Source organism: Tupaia chinensis, unplaced genomic scaffold (genome assembly GCF_000334495.1).
Source record: "Tupaia chinensis unplaced genomic scaffold, TupChi_1.0 Scaffold000458_2, whole genome shotgun sequence".
Lineage (NCBI taxonomy): Eukaryota > Metazoa > Chordata > Mammalia > Scandentia > Tupaiidae > Tupaia > Tupaia belangeri.
In genome coordinates, this window is record NW_006159967.1 from 502,271 (window position 1) to 521,554 (window position 19,284).

At 37.0% G+C, this 19,284-nt stretch overlaps 1 protein-coding gene across 1 annotated transcript in view; it reads left to right on the top strand.

Moving 5' to 3' along the window:
• The window catches only part of VWA8 (von Willebrand factor A domain containing 8), a gene marked incomplete at its 5' end in the record, with an annotated part of 402,506 nt that overhangs the window by 253,282 nt on the left and 129,940 nt on the right, over positions 1 to 19,284 (top strand). Inside the window, 6 exon segments of the mRNA XM_006155509.3 lie at positions 6,949 to 7,059; positions 8,512 to 8,576; positions 8,986 to 9,111; positions 9,767 to 9,876; positions 10,497 to 10,651; positions 14,479 to 14,674. Of these exon segments, the coding sequence (XP_006155571.2) occupies positions 6,949 to 7,059; positions 8,512 to 8,576; positions 8,986 to 9,111; positions 9,767 to 9,876; positions 10,497 to 10,651; positions 14,479 to 14,674 (763 nt within the window).

The following is a 19,284-nucleotide window of genomic DNA, read 5'->3' on the forward strand; positions in this document are numbered from 1 at the left end:
TGAATGAAGGTGAAAATATGAAGAGGTGAAATAAAGATGGTCCTCAGTGGATTGGGGTAGGGATGAGATAGAGGGAGCAGTGGGATGCAGGGTTGTATGGAGCCTTGTAGGCCACTGAAGGTTCTGGGCCCTCACTATGAGGAAAAGGGGAAGGCATAAGAAAATTTTGAGCAGAGCAGCAGTATCATCTGACATATTAGAGGATATCTCTGGTCACTTTGTAGATGCTAACTAAGAATGAAGAAAAATAGATTTTTGCAGTCATCCAGGCAGGAGGTGATGGTGGTTGGAGAAGGGTGGAGATCATAAGTAATGGTAGAATCTGGGTATATTTTGACGGTAGAACCAGCAGGATTTCCTAACAGATCAGATGTATAGGGTGAGAAAGAGTAGAGCTAAGGGCATCTTCAAGATTTAGGGCCTGAGCAATTTAGATGGATGGAGTTGTCATCAACTGAGATGACTGTGAAAGAATCAGTTTGGGAGGGAAAGTCAGATGATATGTGATTAAATTTGAGAGGCATCCTCGTAGATGATAAGATTAGTTCAATGGTTCAATGGAAAGGTCAGGCCAGGCAATATAAATTTAGGAGTCGTTGGCATTTAAATGTTATTTAAAGCCCTGAGATTGAAAGAAGTGACCAAGGGAGAGAATGTGGTGAGAAGTCCAGACATTAAATCTGCGGCAATAAAACAGTAAGAAATCAGGGAGGTGAGGAGGAATCCATAGTGAGGATTAAAAATGACTTGCCAGTGAAGTTAACAGTTAAACCAAGGAATGTGGTATTCTGGAAAGCAAGTGATAGGCCTCTGAAGCAGAGATCAGTTATTAAATAGTGACAATGTATCAACTCAGAGATTGCAGACATTATGTCCCCGTTATTTTTCTAACTGCCCAGGAATGTAGCCATTGGCCGAATTTAACATAAGGAAACTGAGGCTCAGAAAGCTTAGGCAACTTTTGCCCAGCAAAATTCAAACCAAACCTGGTTGATCCTGCCAGAATTAAATTTCACCTACTCTCTCACTTAATGAAGGTCATGGAGAAGAGTTGTCCAAAAATTAAAAAGTATTCACAATAGGAAAATATTAAAGAAATGCAGTTACTACCTGTCAAGTACATAAAGAGCAAAGTGTTACCAAGAATAATAGTTTTAGATTGTAATCCAGTGACGAGGAAAATTTTACACAAATATCATGTCAACAGTTCACTGAGGAAAAAAAACATAGTGCTTGCCTAAGTAACTACTATAAATTCAGAATTATTAAGGTTTTTTCTGGTTTTGTCTTCATATTTAACTTTCACTTTCACTTAGAAGCATGATTTATAAATATCTAAATATTAGTTATAGAAGTTTGTGTCCAAAAAATTGGAATGAAACTTTTACTTTACAGATTTTCTATAAAATATCAATGCCATTTAATTGAATTCCTTAACCAGAACAATCTATCATAAAAATCACATGCTAGCTTGATTTGTTATTCAGTAAGTAAGCACATTTGACTGAAAACCTAAATTTGGGGTGCTTATTCAAATAGTTCTATAAAATTTTTAGCTGTTAAATTAACTGTCTAATTTACATATACAAATTCCTTAAAAGTACCGGTTTTCATGTACTTGCAAAATAACCAACAGAGTGAATTTGAAATGTATACAACAAAATGTAATGTTAAATGTTGAAGGCGGTGAATATGTTTATACATCTTTGTGGGGTACTTTTCAAAACTATACCGTACCCCACAAAGATGTATAATGATTATATGTAAATCGCAAGTTATAATTCATTAATTGATTTTTAAAAGTACCAGTGTTTAGTTTCTCCGTAAGTGTTATTTTCTCAAAAGACCCAAGTATTCGGCAGCATTGCTGACTAATACTATGTTCGATTTTCTTTCATCAAAGAAAATATGTTTTCCATTTTGTAAAGTTGTGCTTGACTTCCAGAGCCAGCACCTTGCCTCCTGGCATTCTTGTATGCTGTCTTATCTATTTGGCCTCAATTCAACATTTTTTTCAGAAAACTGCTCCAGCACCCTGAGCAAAATGCACAATTTGGCTGGATACTTCCACTCTACCTGTCCTCGGAACTGCCTCCTCTGTTCCTGGAAAGGATATCTTAGCTCTCTGTTTTATAAAGTCCTGTTAGAATATCAGACCTGTTGAATTCCATATGAACAGCACCCAACTGTGAAACCTAACAACTGACAAATTATTCTAGAGGAATAAAAAGTTACTATCCATTTACTTCGCTGCCCATTCTCTATCCTCATAATTGATTCCTCCTCATCTCCTGATTTCTTAATATTTTCTTGCCCCAGGGCGTAGTGCTTGGACTTCTCCATCCATATTTACCACCTCAGTGCCTTCTTCATTCTGCCCTAACTGAAAATTAAGCTAAAAAGAAGAGTGGAGAAATATTTCCATGAATCCATCTATCCCTGTCTTTCTTAAATAAAATTTTGGTACAGATGCATTTCCCTGATTAGCTTAAAAAGTTCAAAACCTCCTTGCTAAAATAAAATCTTAAGTGAAGAAAGGAAAACTTTGCCATGCCTAAAAATAAAGACCCTCCCCTCCCTGCACCCCCCATGAGATTATTTATTACATCTGTACAAAGTTTAGTATTTCAGACTTTGGGGCATTGAGGTCATCCGGAGGTTACTTTTCTCAAATACAAACATAATAAAATCACTTACTTGCCTCTCCTCCCCACCCCCCTTAAAGGCGTGCCAAAGCCACAGTTACATGTACTCATGTGTGACGCAAAATTCTATTTTTAAACCGAGACAGAATATATCATTAGTCATTTACAGAAGGAAACCATTAACATCTAAAAGGATGGTGCAACAGAGCTCTTTCTTGCTGCCAATTGCTTATAAAGCTAATTCTAAATACAGCAATGGCTGGAAATTATATATACACACACACAAACATGGTTTGCACACACAAACATGGTTTGACTTAAGACACAGTTTTTCTGTTCACTTATGCCACCTTATGATTATGTAAGTATTACACCCTAAAAAAGAAGAAAAATATAAAACTATTAACATTTTTTCTACTTAATAATATCTGTTTAATCATCTGCTTCTTCTACTTAATCATTTTGAGGGGATAAAGCATTACTTTTAGGACTTTCTTCTGCTTAAAAAAGTTGGTATTATTCCAAATTGCTTAAGTGCTAAGAATTCATGTTAATGTTCTACATATTTATCATACAAGAAAGATTTTTCTCCATTAAGAAAACTTCTAAAAGATCTAGTTTAGGGACCAGCAGATGACATAATGGTTACATTGCTAAACTCCCACATAGTCAACCGGTTCAAATCCTGGACCTGGTGGCTTAAAATTTCCAGGCACGTATGCCTATGTGCCTAAAATCCCAAGAGGAGAATGGATGAGACAGGATTGCAGCATGCCCATACCCCATGGTGGTGATTTCTCACTTTCTGTTTCGTTGGCAAGTGCACACACTCTATGGCAAAAATCTCTCTTTAAAAAAAAAAAAGATCTAGTTTAGAATGGAGACTAATTTTTTTAACTTAACAATGCTGATGAAAAATACATAGATTATACATAGATTGATTGGATATTAATTTTTAAAAACTAGTCCTGGCCCAGCCTCTGTGGTTCAGTTGGTAGTTGACTGAATTGCAACACTAGAAATCATTTGGCCAACTGTGGGTTTAATTCCCTGCCCAGTTGTACTGGAACATGACAGCTAGAGGGCTAGGAGAAGGGGATCATGGTGTGAAGAGACCCTATCAAGGTTGCTCCTCTCTCTCTCTTTCTCTTTCTCTCTGTCTTCCTCCTATCTTTCTCCCTTTTTCTCTCTAAGTTTAACAATCTCTCATTAATAAAAAAAAATTAAATTAAAAAAGAATATTCTAGGACTAGCAGTTGACGTAATGGCTATGTCGTTGTACTCCCATCTAGTTGCCTGCTGTTCCGAGTCCCGGACCCAGTGGCTTAAACTCACACCGGGCACATGTGCATGTGTGTGTGCCCAGGATCCCGAGAGAAGAATGGAGGAGAAGGGATTGTGGCGTGGCCATCCCTTCTGGGGGGTGATTTCTCATTTTCTGTCTCTCTGTCTCTATCTCTCTGGCAAGCGCATGCGGCCTATAGCAAAAACCTCTCAAAAAAAAAAAAAAGAAGAATATTCTAAACATATTCCTAGTGAGCAATTACATATAATAAGGAGACTGAAAAGTTCTTTGAAAAATGTAATTAAGGTATGAGTTTATTTTAGTTCTAAAATATTTTGAAATTCATGCACAATTTTTTCATAATGGACATTTTCCATGGACTGTTTGAAGACCCCTGTGTATGCAGAATGATATATTCTAGGGATGATGTTCACAAAGAAAATTAAAGCTTTGTCAACATGCTCAGAAAAGTTTTTAGTACAGCCAAGAGTATATGGTGTGAGGAAAACTATGTGGTCCAAATGCTATTTTAATTCTTAAGCACATCAATAAAATTAGCTTGAAAAATAAATTTAAACCACACTAATGAGGTGCTAGATTTGTAGGTAACTCGTTAACCTTTTTACATTTCTTTTTGTTTTTCTATCTAGATTACATATAGAGGGCAAGGGGCATGATTAATTCATCATGTTCTTCTCCTCTGTTCTTTAAATATAAGCTGTTCAATAAATATTATGGAATAAATGAACAAACATTTCACATTTTATAGTTTTCTAAATTTTTCAAAGCATATATTAATTCTTCAGGTACTTTGTGGCTGTGGGCATTTTTCCCAAAGAAAGTTCTTAAAATGAAAAGTTCATAAGGTTGGGGACAGCGGGTGGCATGGTGGTTAAGGTGCTGGACACTCCTACATGGCTGACCATGGTTCAAGTCCCAGACTGGTGGCTTGCTTCCTTGCTTCCTCCCTCTTTGTCTCTGTCTCTCTGGTCAAATTAAAATAAATGAATGAATGAAGAAATAAGATTAAATAAATAATTATTTTTTAAGGTTTAGGATAACTGGAAGAGCCCAAATTATTAAACAAAATGAACAATGAAAACTAAGAAAGGGGACTAGCAGGTGGCATGGTGATTAGAGCACTGGACACTCACACATTGCCAACCATGGTTCAAGTCCTGTACCTGATGACTTGCTTTCTCTCTCTCTCTTTCTGTGTGTGTGTGTGTGTGTGTGTGTGTGTGTGTGTATCTTGTCAAAATAAATGAATGAGTAAATAAAACTAAAAATAATTCTTTAAAAAATGAAACTAAGAAAGAAAGATAATTGCATAATTATGAGACCTAGGAAACAATTTGCCAGTGTCTTTTTGTGAATCTATTAGTCTAATCTAATATCTTTGTATTTTAACTTAAAAAGCCAATTTAGGGGGTCAGCAGGTGACATGGTGGTTAAGGCACTGAACTCACACATGACTGACTGTAGACATCTCTCTCTGTCTCTCTGACGAGATTAAAATTAAAAATAATAATTAGTTAATTAATTAATTATAGAAATAATTTTTTAAGCCAACTTCTTTGCATCCCTTGAAATAGTTCGTCTTTTCGGGCTTTCTCAATTTTTTAAAGAATTATCCATTTTATTTTATTTATTATTTTCTTCATTCAATTTGATGAGAGAGAGAAAGTCACCAGGTTCAGACTCAAACTGCAGTCAGACATGTGGGAGTCCAGCAACTTAATCACCATGTCACCTGCTAGCCTTGGGTTTCTTAATATTAAGTTCTTATTTCATGTGTTTCAATGTTTAAGGTTTCTTTCTTTTCTTGAAAAAAATGCTCATAATTACTGAGAGATAATTACTTCATTGTGTAGTTGTGATTAATAATGCTAAAGAAATCTCTTGTTTATACATTATCATAGTCCCACATATGAAAGTTCTTCAAGCTTAGTGAATTTCAAGATGGAGAAATGCTAGGTTCTCAGGGTCCTTCAGATTTTCTTGCTAACCTTTGTACCTTATATCTATTTTCTGAATTATACCAGATTTGTGTAAAGAATAAATGAGACTTAATGACAAGGTAAAAGAACTTTCCACAGAGCAGTCTGATTGTAATTTTGATAAAAGTAAAGGAACTTTTGGAAATTACCAAGCCTCTCAATTTCCTCGTTAACCATAATGAGGAAACAGAATCATAGTTAAACAGAATCATAGTTCAGCTAGCTTATATCTAGAAGGGCATGGTTTTAATCACGAATCTTCAAAGAGAATAACTTCTACATTACATAATTTGAAATATTTTCGTAAAACTACCTAAAACATTAAATTCTATATGAGGGACATTCATCAGAGTCTTTGTGGTATCTCGTGAGTATTTCAGTATTATTGTCTTGCCTTTGGATTATCACTATAACTTTTACTCTCGGGTTACTGTGAGATTGCTGCCTTTTTTTTTTTTTTTTTCTGGTAGAGAGATTTTTGGTACAGAGCATTTGCCAGAATGACAGAAAGGGAGAAATCACCCAGTAGGAATAGTCATGCCGCTATCCTTTTTCCATTCTCCTCTTGGGATTTTGGGCAAGCAAGCACACGTGCCTGGCATGAGTTTTAAGCAGCCAGGACTAGGACTCAAACCATAATCAGCTATGTAGTACTCCAGCAATGTAACCATTATACCATCTGCTGGTCTGAGACTGTTGCTTTGATAAGGGGAGTAAGTGGGGCTAGCAGGTGGTATGTATGGTGCTTAAAGCGCTGAGCTCTCACATGGCCAACTACTGTTAGAGCTTGAACCTAGTGGCTCAAAAATCAGCTGGTTCATGTGCCTGCCTGACCAACATCCCAGGAGGAGAATGGAGGAAAAGGGATTGCTGGAGGTGATTTCTCATTCCCTCTCTCTCCAGCAAGTGCTTGGGCCTTATGGCTAAAACCTGTTTTGTTTGTTTGTTTGTTTGTTTGTTTAAAAGAAAATGAAAAAGAAAAAGAAAGATCGTAAACATTTCACTGTTCTGGTTCCAGAGTAACGTCATCTTGCTGTTGGATACAACTGCCCAGGCCATTCGTCGTCTCATCATTCCTTTAGAAGAAGTCACATCTAACAAAAGTTCCTGGTGGAACAAAGAGGAAGCTGTAAGTAATACCAAATTTGCTTGGCAAATTGCCATGGATTTTCTATAGCTTTCTAACCATGAAGACACGTGTCTGCCTGCCCCTTTCAGTACCTTCAAATATTATAATGCACAAGAGAGTTATTTTATTATGCAGTTATAAGGTTAATATGACACAAGTGTATAGGTACAAATACATGTGTAATTGTTTTTGTGTACCTCATACATGAAGATTTGCCAGGACTGAACTAATAATACTAGAATGTTACAAGGTGTTGAAGTATGATGTTCATAATGAATTCCTAATGCGCAGTCAATTTAACCTGTTTTCCAGTTATGTAATTTTTTTGAATTTATATTATAAAACCGTGAGTGCAACACCTGATTGTTCCTACTAGATAATAAATGTTTTTATTCACTAACTAAATTAAACCAGTAAAAAAAGTTTAGGCCAACCCATGGGTATTTATTCTGCCATTCAGTAAAATGGATGTATAATAAGGCTTATCTTCTGCCTTGTAGGACCATATACTTGGAACTTAAAAACTTAAAAGTCCTTTTTTTTTTTTTAAGAGGTTTTTGCTATAGGACACATGCGCTCTCCAGAAAGACAGAGAGAGACAGAAATCAAGAAATCACTCCCCCACGGGAGATGGTCACACCGCAATCCCTTCTCCTCGATTCTCCTCTCGGGATCTTGGGCACACACACACACACACGCACACACGCTCCGCTTGAGTTTAAGCCACCGGGTCCAAGACTTGAACCGCGGTCGGCTACATGGGAGTTCAGCGACATAGTCATTACACTAACTGCTGGTCCCACTTAAAACTCCTTGAAAAACATTTTTTTAATGTCATAAATATGTCTAAATCTGAGATATGAATTGTTTTCTCTGTGTTGATGCTATGATGTAAATTCCAAAGTTAATCACCTGATAATATGTTTATTTCAAATAATAGTTGACATTGTTTTTGAAATTTTATTCTAAATATTTTAGTTCATAGTTCAGAGTAAATTTTTTTTTTTGAGAGGTTTTTTGCTATAGGGTGCGTGTGCTCGCCAGAAAGACAGAGAGAGACAGAGAGACAGAAAGTGAGAAATCACCCCCCCCCCCGGGGGGGATGGCCACGCCGCAATCCCTTCTCCTCCGTTCTCCTCTCAGGATCTTGGGTACACACGCACACTCGCCTGGCGTGAGTTTAAGCTACCAGGTCTGGAACTCAAACCACGGTTGACTACATGGGAGTCCAGTGATATAGCTATTACACTAACTGCTGGTCCCAGTAAATTTTGAAATATAGTTTAATCCATGTGATCTACCATAAGGGTCTTGGAATGGAAAAACAGACAGCTTCACTGAGAATTAATGTTTTACATACCAAAGAACTTTTTTTTTTAAAGGGGAAGCAGCTAAAGGGCTCACTACATCTGACACAATTAATGTGAATATTTTATTTTATTTTGTTTTTAGGAAACTTATAAAATGTGTAAAGAATTTTCGCACAAAAACTGGCTAGTATTCTACAAAGAAAATGGGTGAGCTCTTCATTAATGAATATTTAAACCAAGGCCTTTACTTTGTTCATTCGATTTCCTATATTTCCAAATATTATATTTGCTTATTAAAAATTAATGTAATCAAATTGTGAATATTTAGTATAAAAGTAACTTCCTACATTGTGGAACACTGAGAAACAGACGTAAGAAAAGGCAGTGCTCATAGCTATTACACTGCCACCAGCAACAGGGCAGCTGTTACTTTTCCTTATTCCTTCTCATGTATACCCTGACATAGTTAAAATGCTAACTATCTGTTTTCTCAATTAATATTTTTCTATGTCATTAGTCTTGAAAACATTCTTTTTAGGATTATATATCATGAAATGATTATGCCATAGTTACTCAACCATTTCCTTTCAGATACAATTCTCTTCTCCTTTTTCAGGAACAACTTGACAGTGCTAGACGTTCTAGAAGGGCGAACTCACACCATCTCACTTCCCATCAGCCTCAAGGCAGTTTTCCTTGTAGCAGAGGACAAATGGCTTCTGGTGGAGAACAAAACAAATCAGTGGGTAGAGCTATAGAGTATCTCATACAGTGCTGTAGTTCAACCCAGTATATCAGTGAGCCCGCTTTGTTACTGTTCTGTCCTTCTATGTCTTTCAGCAATTTCTGTGTTTGGCAGTATCTCTATGAGTGAGCATTACAAGAGCGGGGTGGTGGAGGGGGGAGAAAATTAAAATAAATGTCACTTAAAAATGGCCCACTACAAGATACTTCTGGCTATTTAGATATTTGTATTTTTGAGATCTTAAAAATAAGCAAATCAAAGGGACTATAGTGGTGAGGGCTTCTCCTGTGCCTTAGCTGGTCACAGATCTTACTGGCTGGTCAATGACTCATGTCTAGCAAAGGTTCCATGATAATAAAGATGTGCTCCATCAGAGTTGTTTTATTTTTATTTTTTTTAAACAATCTTTCCTCTTAAAGGAAGTGTTAAATTTTTGGTTCATGTTTACTACTGCATTGTTACCCTGCACTGCTCTTTAACATAGTTTCGAGAATGTATTAATTAATTCATAGTGAAACTCTGGAACTTCAGATTATACTCAGACTACCAAAAAAAAAAAGCCTTTGTGGGAGGACTCTTAATTTTTCTTAGTCTGGCCTTAGAATTATTAGAAGAACTTTTCACTTAAATTGTATGTTTTATTTTTTGACAGAAAATATCTTTTAACTAAGCCTGCACACATCGAATCTGAGGACAGTAGAGTTTGCCAGTTATATGTATTGAAAGAGGAACCACCTAGCACAGGGTTTGGAGTTACACAAGGTAAATACTTTGTTTTCTGTGTTTATCCCTATATGGGTGTATGTTGTACATGACTGTCTTCTAGAATCATTTAAGAATACTAACAGCAGCCTATGTTAAGTTTATACCAAAAAGATAACTTAGTAACTACACGAGAAATAGTAAATAAGACCCTGCTTTCTTTCAATCATCATAAGGAAGCTCACTCTTTTAAGCTCTCTTTGCATTTTTTTTAACTGATGAATCAGAATTTTCACATATTTTTAGGCTCCAAGTCTAACTCAGAATGGCATATTTATTTTTTTCCATAGACCATCAAGATTTCTACTTAATTATCACAGCTTTGGAGGGAATGGTACTTATAAAAAAAAATATGGGTTGGGTCAATTTTATATACATTTAGCAGGAATCTTCTCATGATAAATATTTATCATTACTAAAAATCTGAATTATTTAAATCACTTTGGGAAGATGCCTTAAATATAAAATGAACAAAAGCCCATGAGTGTGAAATGGGTTTTTTTTTCATTTTTACCTTGTTCTTTTCTGTTCGTATTGTTGAGAATGAAATCTTGTAAAAAATTAATTCCTTGATCATTTTACAGGCAGTTGGTGGCTAATGTTTTTCTGATACTTTACAGAAACAGAGTTCAGCATACCTCATAAAATTTCAATTGATCAACTGTCATCTGAAAATCTAAGTTCAGCTGTGGGACAAAAGATTGCCTCTCCCAACAGAATTCTCTCAGATGAGAGTAGTTATGCTAAAATAGTTATTGGTTTTCCAGATCTCATGGTAAGTATCAGTTTTTTAAACTATTGAATACATATTTCTTTCCTTCAATTTAGCACATGACCTCTAAACCCATCTGGAGGGTAATTTAAAATGTAATAATTTTTTGGTATATAGTTTAAATCAAGTCTGCATTCCAAATCAGCCATTAAAAAATCCATTCTACTCTGATAGTTTCGTCACTTTTTAAAAATTAACATTGAATGTATAATGCAATAATATAACTTAATAAGGATAAATGAGTAATTTTCTTATATGGAAATTCATGTGACACAGTTAAATGCATAACCTCCTGCCCTACTGTAATATTTTTATTGCTGTCTTAATGTGTGCTCATAGAATCTGCCCAGAGAAGCAGTTTGAGACTAATAAGGTAGTATGTAGTCTAGAATTATTTTAGAGCTAAATTTGTTGTGGTGTCATTATGTAGATTAAATTTTTCAACATTCATGAGCATCAATTCACTTTGTATTGAATTTTTCTCTGATTTATCATATCTTTACATATCTTTCTACTATTCCATACCGCCTTTTTGCTTTTATGTGAATTTCTTTGAGTTCTTCACAGAAGTATTAACAAAGGGTGTGTGCACTCACAGGAGTGAGAGTGAGAGAGAGACAGAAAGCAAGAAATCACCACAGGAGATGGCCACACCACAGTCCCTTCTTTTCTATTCTCCTGCCGGGATCTTGGGCACACACGCATATGTGCCTGGTGTGAGTTTTAAGTTGCCAGGTCTGGACTCAAACTGCAGTCAAACCACATGGGAGTCCAGCAACATAACCATTACACCATTTGTTTGTTCCTATATACTTACGTAACTTTCTTAACCTAATATCACCTAGCTATAAAAACCTATAGCAACTATCATGCTCAGTAGTAAAACATATAAAATGTTTCTTTCATTGTCAGGAATAAGGCAAGGATACTCACTATCACCATTTCTATTAAACATAGTACTGAGTGTTTTACACAAGACACATAAGAGAAAAAAATGATAAATTGTATTACATCAGATTTAAATTTTCAGTTCTATAGAAGACACTGTTAAAAGAGTGAAAAGACAGTCTATAAGCTGGGAGAAAATAGTTGTAAATGATGTCTCTAGAAAAGGACTTGTATCTAGTATATATAAAGATTCTTAAAACTCAGCAATAACAAAATGAACAACCCAGTTTTTTAAAAAACTATTTATTTAATTTTATTCATTATTATTATTATTATTTTTTAATTTGACCAAAGAGACAGAGCGAGCAAGAGAAGGGGAAAGTGAGAAAGCAAGCTGCCAGGTCTAGAACTCAAACCACAGACAACCATGTGGTAGTTCAGCTCCTTAACCACCATATCATCTGCTGGCCCTGAAACAACCTAATTTTTAAAAATGGACAAACAACAGGCCTGTGTAAGACATTAGGAATCAGAAACTGAGCAGAATAAGGCTAAAGTCTATGATAGGGGAGGCGTGACCCCTGCTAATGGGCATGGAGTCCAAGCAGGAGAAAGACCATGTTACTGTGACAGAGCAGCCTGACCTGGGATGTTGGAGCCCAAGTAAGGTGAGGTGGTATCCAGCCCCACGTGAACGGTTTGGCCCCAGGCTGGCTGAGCAGGGAATCTGCGCAGAGGGTAAAGTAGTGGGAGATGGGCCATTTAAAGTGGACTTGAGAGACTGATCTTTGCTAGCAAATGGTATTTCACAGAATACTTGGGCAGGGCTGAATTAAGAAGGTTTATATGTGACTAGTGTGCTGGGCATTTGCTTTTCAACAATTTGAGTGGTTGGCATGTAAATATTTTCTCAAAAATATTTAAAACCATACTGTTTCTGTTGTTATAGAGTCACAAACAAAATTATACACAATTATAAGAAATATTTTGAACATTATCTTTAAAATTCAGTATTTTGAAATTTTGAAAGTTGTTTAATAACTGTCAAGAATTATAGAGTATGAGTTAAAATATTTTTGATATGTAAAGTAAATGATTGTGGAAAAATGTAAAAAATTTAAAAATGAAAAAAGAAAGGAAGTACAATAAAGATAATAAAATAATGTATTAAAATAAGCAAAATTAGTTTCTTACCGTTGAAGATAGTGGAAGGAAGAAAACTAGGCTGACCCCTCTAGTTGTTGGATCAGAATTGGATATATTTGTGAATTCATAGTTTTAATACATAGAAATAAAATTAAAGATAAATGTGAAAAAAAGAGCAAAAGACTTAAAAACAACTTCACCAAAGAGAATATAGGTTTGAAAAACAAGTGCATGAAAAAATATTCAATAGTTCTTAGAGACATACAAATTTATGCCATGATGGGATAGGGCTACATGTCTATTAGAATGGTTAATATAAAACATACTGACAATACCAAGTGCTGACAAGGATGCAGAGCATATGCAACTCAAGGACAAACAATAACCCAGGCATCTCTGAAGAAGAACCCAAAAAAAACAAAATTTCAAAGCTTATTTTGTTTCAGTCACTATGACCATATGGTATTGGCCGATGAATAGAAAAATGTGCAGTAATCAGAATGCAGTGCCCAGAAATAGAAGCATGCATGTGTGGAACTGTGTTTTCTGATAGGATTGCAAATCAGTGGGCATAGGTTAGTGCTATTTAGACAGCTGTCCATGTGAGGAAAAGAGGAACATGGATGCCTGCCTCATATGATTCACAAAAGCAGACTCCTGAGGGGTTAAAGATTTAAATGTGAAAGGAAAAACTTTAAAACCTCTAGAGAGAGCATAGGAAACTATGACCTAGCAGAAGATATCTATACAGATGGCAAAATTTTAAAGTAAATCAGAAGGAAAAAATAACACAAAATTCCTGGGACCAGCAGTTAGCATAATGGCTATGTCGCTGGACTCCCACGTAGTCAACCACGGTTCGCATCCCAGACCCGGTGGCTTAAACTCACGCCGGGCGCGTGTGTGTGCGTTCCCAAAATCCCAAGAGGAGAATGGAGGAGAAAGGATTGCGGCGTGACCATCCCCCCTGGGGGGAGTGATTTCTCGCTTTCTATCTCTCTGTCTCTCTCTGTCTGTCTGGCAAGCGCACGCACCCTATAGCAAAAACCTCTCCAAAAATAAATAAATAAATAAATAACACAAAATTCCAGAATAGTTAAATCTAGGGGAGACAGAAAGAGATGTGGTTGGGAAGGGGTATTCTTTTTTTTGGGGGGGGGGGGAGATTTTCGCTATAGGGCGCGTGTGCTCGCCAGACAGACAGAGAGAGACATAGAGACAGAAAGCAAGAAATCACCCCCCAGGGGGGATGGCCACGGCGCAATCCCTTCTCCTCCATTCTCCTCTCGGGATCTTGGGCACGCACGCACACGCACCCGGCGTGAGTTTTAAGCCACCGGGTCCAGGAGGCGAACCGCGGTCGACTACGTGGGAGTCCAGCGACATAGCCATTCCACTAACTGCTGGTTCCCGGGAAGGGGCATTTTAAGGGCTTCAAAATCAGTTATGTTCTTTTCCTTACACTGAATAGTAGATGCAGAAGTGTTTGTTTTATTTGTAAACTAATACGTTGCTATAGTCCCTCCTTATTTAGTTATTACATATTTCAGATAAAAATTTAACTTGTATAGTTTACACTTGTCTGAAAATTATAATTATTGATGAAGCAACTTTCTCCGAACCAAATTCAAAAAGTTCAACAAATAGTTTGGTTTCTAATACCTGTAAAAATATAAGTTTACCACTGGAATCTGCTTAAAAGACTGCATTGTTAAAATTATGGTGAATGTAGTATATGGGACTTGAGTATTTTTATTTTAATCTCTCTTTTCTTTTTTTTTTTTTTCTTTCTTTAGTCACCCAGTGAAGTTTATTCTTGGAAGAGGCCATCATCTTTGCACAAACAAAGAGTCACTGACACCGCATTCTATGGAAGAGCAAAGAAAACTGGGACTCCAAAACAGAGCAATTGTGTGACTCTTATAGATACTAATCAGATAGTCAGGATTTTGCCCCCAGGAGAAGTGCCTCTAAAAGATATCTACCCAAAAGGTAAGAAATTTACTAATTCCTAATTTATCGAGGTGGTTAAGGTAGCTTGCTTTTGGTAGATTATATGTAATTTATCACTGTCATTTCATATTTATAAATATGGATCATTCTGAGAGGTCTAGAAGAAGCTGAAAAGACCTGAGTATTCAGAAAGTTCTCACTTACCTTCCGACAGCCTGCGGTTGTAGCCACCACTGGTAAAACTCATCCTCATTCACATTACAATTTGTGTAGCAACTTGACTCAGAACATTTTTTAGAAGAGCCTTTAAAAAATGTTTAGGATATTAGGCACAGAAACCAGGCCTAGCTTTTGTCTTTAACTCCTTAGAGTAAAGACCAGGGACTTGCTATGTACATTGATTCACTTACCAGTGTTCTCAAAATCAACTTATATTTATTAGTATATTACATATTAAGGGCCTGTGCTGGTCACTTCTCCTGTTATAAATTCACTTAATCTTAAGAACCCCTTCCCATTATAAGCATGCGCTCTAATTAATATATGAAGAAATTCTGACACCAAAACGTAAAAGAACTGGTCCAGGATCACCTCAGTAAAGGACAGCAGACTCCAGGTTTATAGCAAGGCCTTCTAATCCCAAGTCTAGAACTATTCTTACTGAATTGTACTATTGTTCATCATAATGGATAATTATGAGAAATTTTGATCATCAAGTCTTATTATTTTCATCATAGTGGTAGTAATATTCTATACTTTGTTTATATTCATTATATTAATGTGGACTTTATAAATTTAATGTTAAATGTATTATGATAATATATTAACATGTTTGAAAAGTTTTAGTTACATGACAATATTTCGATTTCCCCCCCACACCCATTGGACATGAATCACCATTTCCTGGGACCAGCAGTTGGCGTAATGGCTATGCTGCTGGACTCCCATGTAGCCAACTACGGTTCGAGTCTCAGACCCGGTGGCTTAAATTCGCGCCAGGCATGTGTGCATGCGTGCCCAAGATCCCGAGAAGAGAATGGAAGAGAAGGATTGCGGTGTGGCCATCTCCCCTGGGGAGTGATTTCTCACTTTCTGTCTCTCTGTCTCTCTGTCTTTCTGGCGAGTGCCCACACTCTATAGCAAAAACCTCTCCAAAAGAAAGAAAAAATAATTATCATTTCCCAAAAAAAATTTTTATGGGGACCAGCAGGTGGTTAAGACACTAGACTCCTATATGCCAACAGTGGTTCAAGTCCTAGACCTGGTGGTTTGAAAATCACAGCAGACACATATGCACGTGTGCCCAAAATCCTGAGAGAAGAAGGGGGGAGAAGGGACTGTGGTGTGGCCATCCCCCTGGGGGTGGGGGTGACTTCTCACTTTCCTTCTCTCCGTCTCTCTGGCAAGCACACTCTCCCTACGGCAAAAAAAAAAAAACAAAAAAAACCCAAAGTTAAAGTGTTTTTTATAGTGGAAGAAGCAGATGAGTACATTCAGTACAGTGTAATAAACTGTGATAGGAATATTTACAAAAAGGATACATTAAATGCAAAGGAAACACTTACAACCAAGGCTGGTGATTATGAGTTGACTTTTGAAAGATGAATGAGAGTTAGTCAAATAATGTCTCAGAAAAAGGGATCTTCTTGTGAAAGGTATAGGAGTGGGGTAGAGCATTGAGGAATTGCACGAAGTACTGTACCCGGATGGCACAGCGGTAACACAGCGCTCTGTAATGCTGGGCTCCCATGTGCTCATCCTCCGGGCTGGTTGAGGCTGGGAGTAGGTTGTGGCATGAAGACCTTGTTGGGCCTGTGACCTCCTTCTCCCTCTCTCCACTCCTCTCCCTCATTTCATGGAAGAAATAAGTAAATGAACTAAAAACAACGACGACAAAAAACAAGTTCTGAATCAGAGCTTAGTGCATCTTCATCGATTCAGAAACCTGGGGGTCACTTTAATAACCTCTTCTCCCTCATCTACCATATTGTTTAATTCATCATCAATCACTAAGTCTTTTTTGATACAACCTCACTAATATGTTTTGCATCCACTTATTTATCTCCACTTCTGTCACCAACACCCCATCCAGTGCACCACCTTCTTGTACTGGAATACTGCCATAGTCTCCTGGCAGTATTAATTCTCCCCCTCCTACCTGCTTTCCACACATCAAATAGAGTGATTTTTTTTTTAAAGAATTACTCATTTAATTTTATTTATTATTGCTGTTTTTTAATTTTACAAGAGAGAGACAGAGAGGGAGAGAGGAAAAGTGAGAAAGCAAGCCACCAGGTCTGGGACTCAAACTGCACTTGGCCATGTGGAAATCCAGTGCCTTAATCACTATACCCCCTCTGGCCCCCAGAGTGATTTTTTTTTTTTGAGAGTTTTTTTGTTTTTGTTTTGTTTTGTTTTGTTTTTTGCTATAGGGCATGTGTGCTCGCCAGACAGAGACATAGAGACAGAAAGCGAGAAATCACCCCCCAGAGGGGTTGGTCACGCCGCAATCCCTTCTCCTCCATTCTCCTCTGGGATCTTGGGCACGTACACACACGCGCCCAGCATGAGTTTTAAGCCACCGGGTCCGGGATGCAAACCGCGGTCGACTACATGGGAGTCCAGCGACATAGCCATTATGCTAACTGCTGGTTCCCATCCCAGAGTGATTTTTAAAGTGTACATTTGTTTTTATTAAGATCCAGTTTGTATATAGTAAAATTCATTCTTCTTAGTATAGTACAGTTAATTCTGTGAGTTTAACAAACATAATCAGTTTGGGAACGACTACCATAATTGATATAGAAGAATTTATTAACCATAAAAACATCTCCCATGCCACTTTGTGATTAATCCATTCACCTATGTCCAAATCTCCACTGATCTCCTTATAGATTTGCCTTTACATAATGTCATGTGAATGAAATCATACAACCTATGGTCCTTTGAGTCTGTTTTTTTTTTTTTAATTTACTATAACATAGTTGAGAATCATATTTATATTGTATATACCAACAGCTTATTTCTTTTTATTGCCAAGTTGTAGACCATTGTATGGATGTACCACAGTTTGCTTATCCATTCACAAGTTGATAGATATTTGGATTATTTCCAAGTTTTTGGTAATTATGAATAAGTTCACTGTGAGTATTTGTGCACCAGTTTATAATTGAATGTAGGTTTGTGCTTCACTTGGGTGAATATCTAGGAATGGCATTTTTGCATCATATGATAATAAAACTGCCAAGCTACTTTTCAAAGTAACAAAACCATTTAGTGTTCTTTTTTTTCTTTAGATTTTTGCCATAGGGCACATGTGCTTATCAGAGAGACAGAGAAGGAAAGAGAAGTCACCTCCCAAGGGGATTGGCCATTCCACAATCCCTTTTCCTCCACTATCTACTTGGGATTTGGGGCACACGTGCAAACATGCCACTGCATCCAGGAATCGAACTGTTGTCCACCATGTGGGGGTCCTGTACTTTATCCATGATGTCACTTCCTGGCTCCCCATTTTGTGTTCTTAACAGCAGTGAATGAGGGTTGTAGTTGCTCTGCATCCTTGCCATTACAAATTCAAATAGGCGTATAATGATATTTCATTCTGATTTTAATTTGCGTTTTCCTTAGTGCTTAAGGATATTGAGTATTTTCTCATGTGTATATTCTTTAGTGAAATATCTCTTCAGATCTTTTGCCTACTTTTTTTTTGCCTTTTGCCAGAAGACTCGTGTGCTCACTGTGGGGGAAGAGGGAGGGAAAGCAGAGAAGCACCACCTTGGGGAGATCATTCCACAATCACTTTTTCTCCATTTCTCCCTCCTTTTGGGATTTTGGGCCATGTTTTTCAAGCCATTGGTTCTAGGACTTGAACTCCTTGATCAGCAATGTGGAATCCAGTTGCCTTTGCCACCACACATGGTCTGGCCCTCATATACCTACTTTTAAATTGTATTGTTTTCTTGTTAGTCTTAAGTATTCTTTATATGTTCTAAATACAAGTCCAGTGTCAGATGTATACTTTTCCTATTTTGATGAAGAGCGAATCTCCTATGTTCTCTTCCAGAAGTTTTATAGTTTTTTTAAAGTGTGAATTTCTTCCATGAGACAGACAGAGAAAGACAGAGACAGGCATCCCCCAAAGAGTCTTCATGCCACGATCCACCCCTGGTCTTAGTTCAAGCTAGTCTAGATCATGGGGACCTAGGACTTTCCCATGTAGCTCCAGTTGTGTTACCGCTGTGCCACCACCTGGCCAGTAGATTTATAGTTTCAGATTTTACATTTAGACTTATGATCCATCTTGAGTTACTTTTTTACATGGTGCAAGGTATGGATTGTGGTATTTTGTGTTGTTCTTTTTGGCATGAAGATATCCTATTGTTCTAGTACATTTGCCTAAAAAGACTATCCATCCTGTCTCTGTTGAATTGCCTTTGGATCTCTGCTGAAAATAAATGGCTCACATATGAATGAATCTATTTCTAAATACTTGATTGTGTTCTGTGATCTCTGTGCCTATCCCTTTACTAAAAACACATTCTCTTGATTACTTTATAGCACCACTCACCATCTCACTACCACAAAATCCTAATCCTTTGGTCTCAGTTTAAATATCACTTCTTTAGAAGGTCTTGTCCTAATTTAAA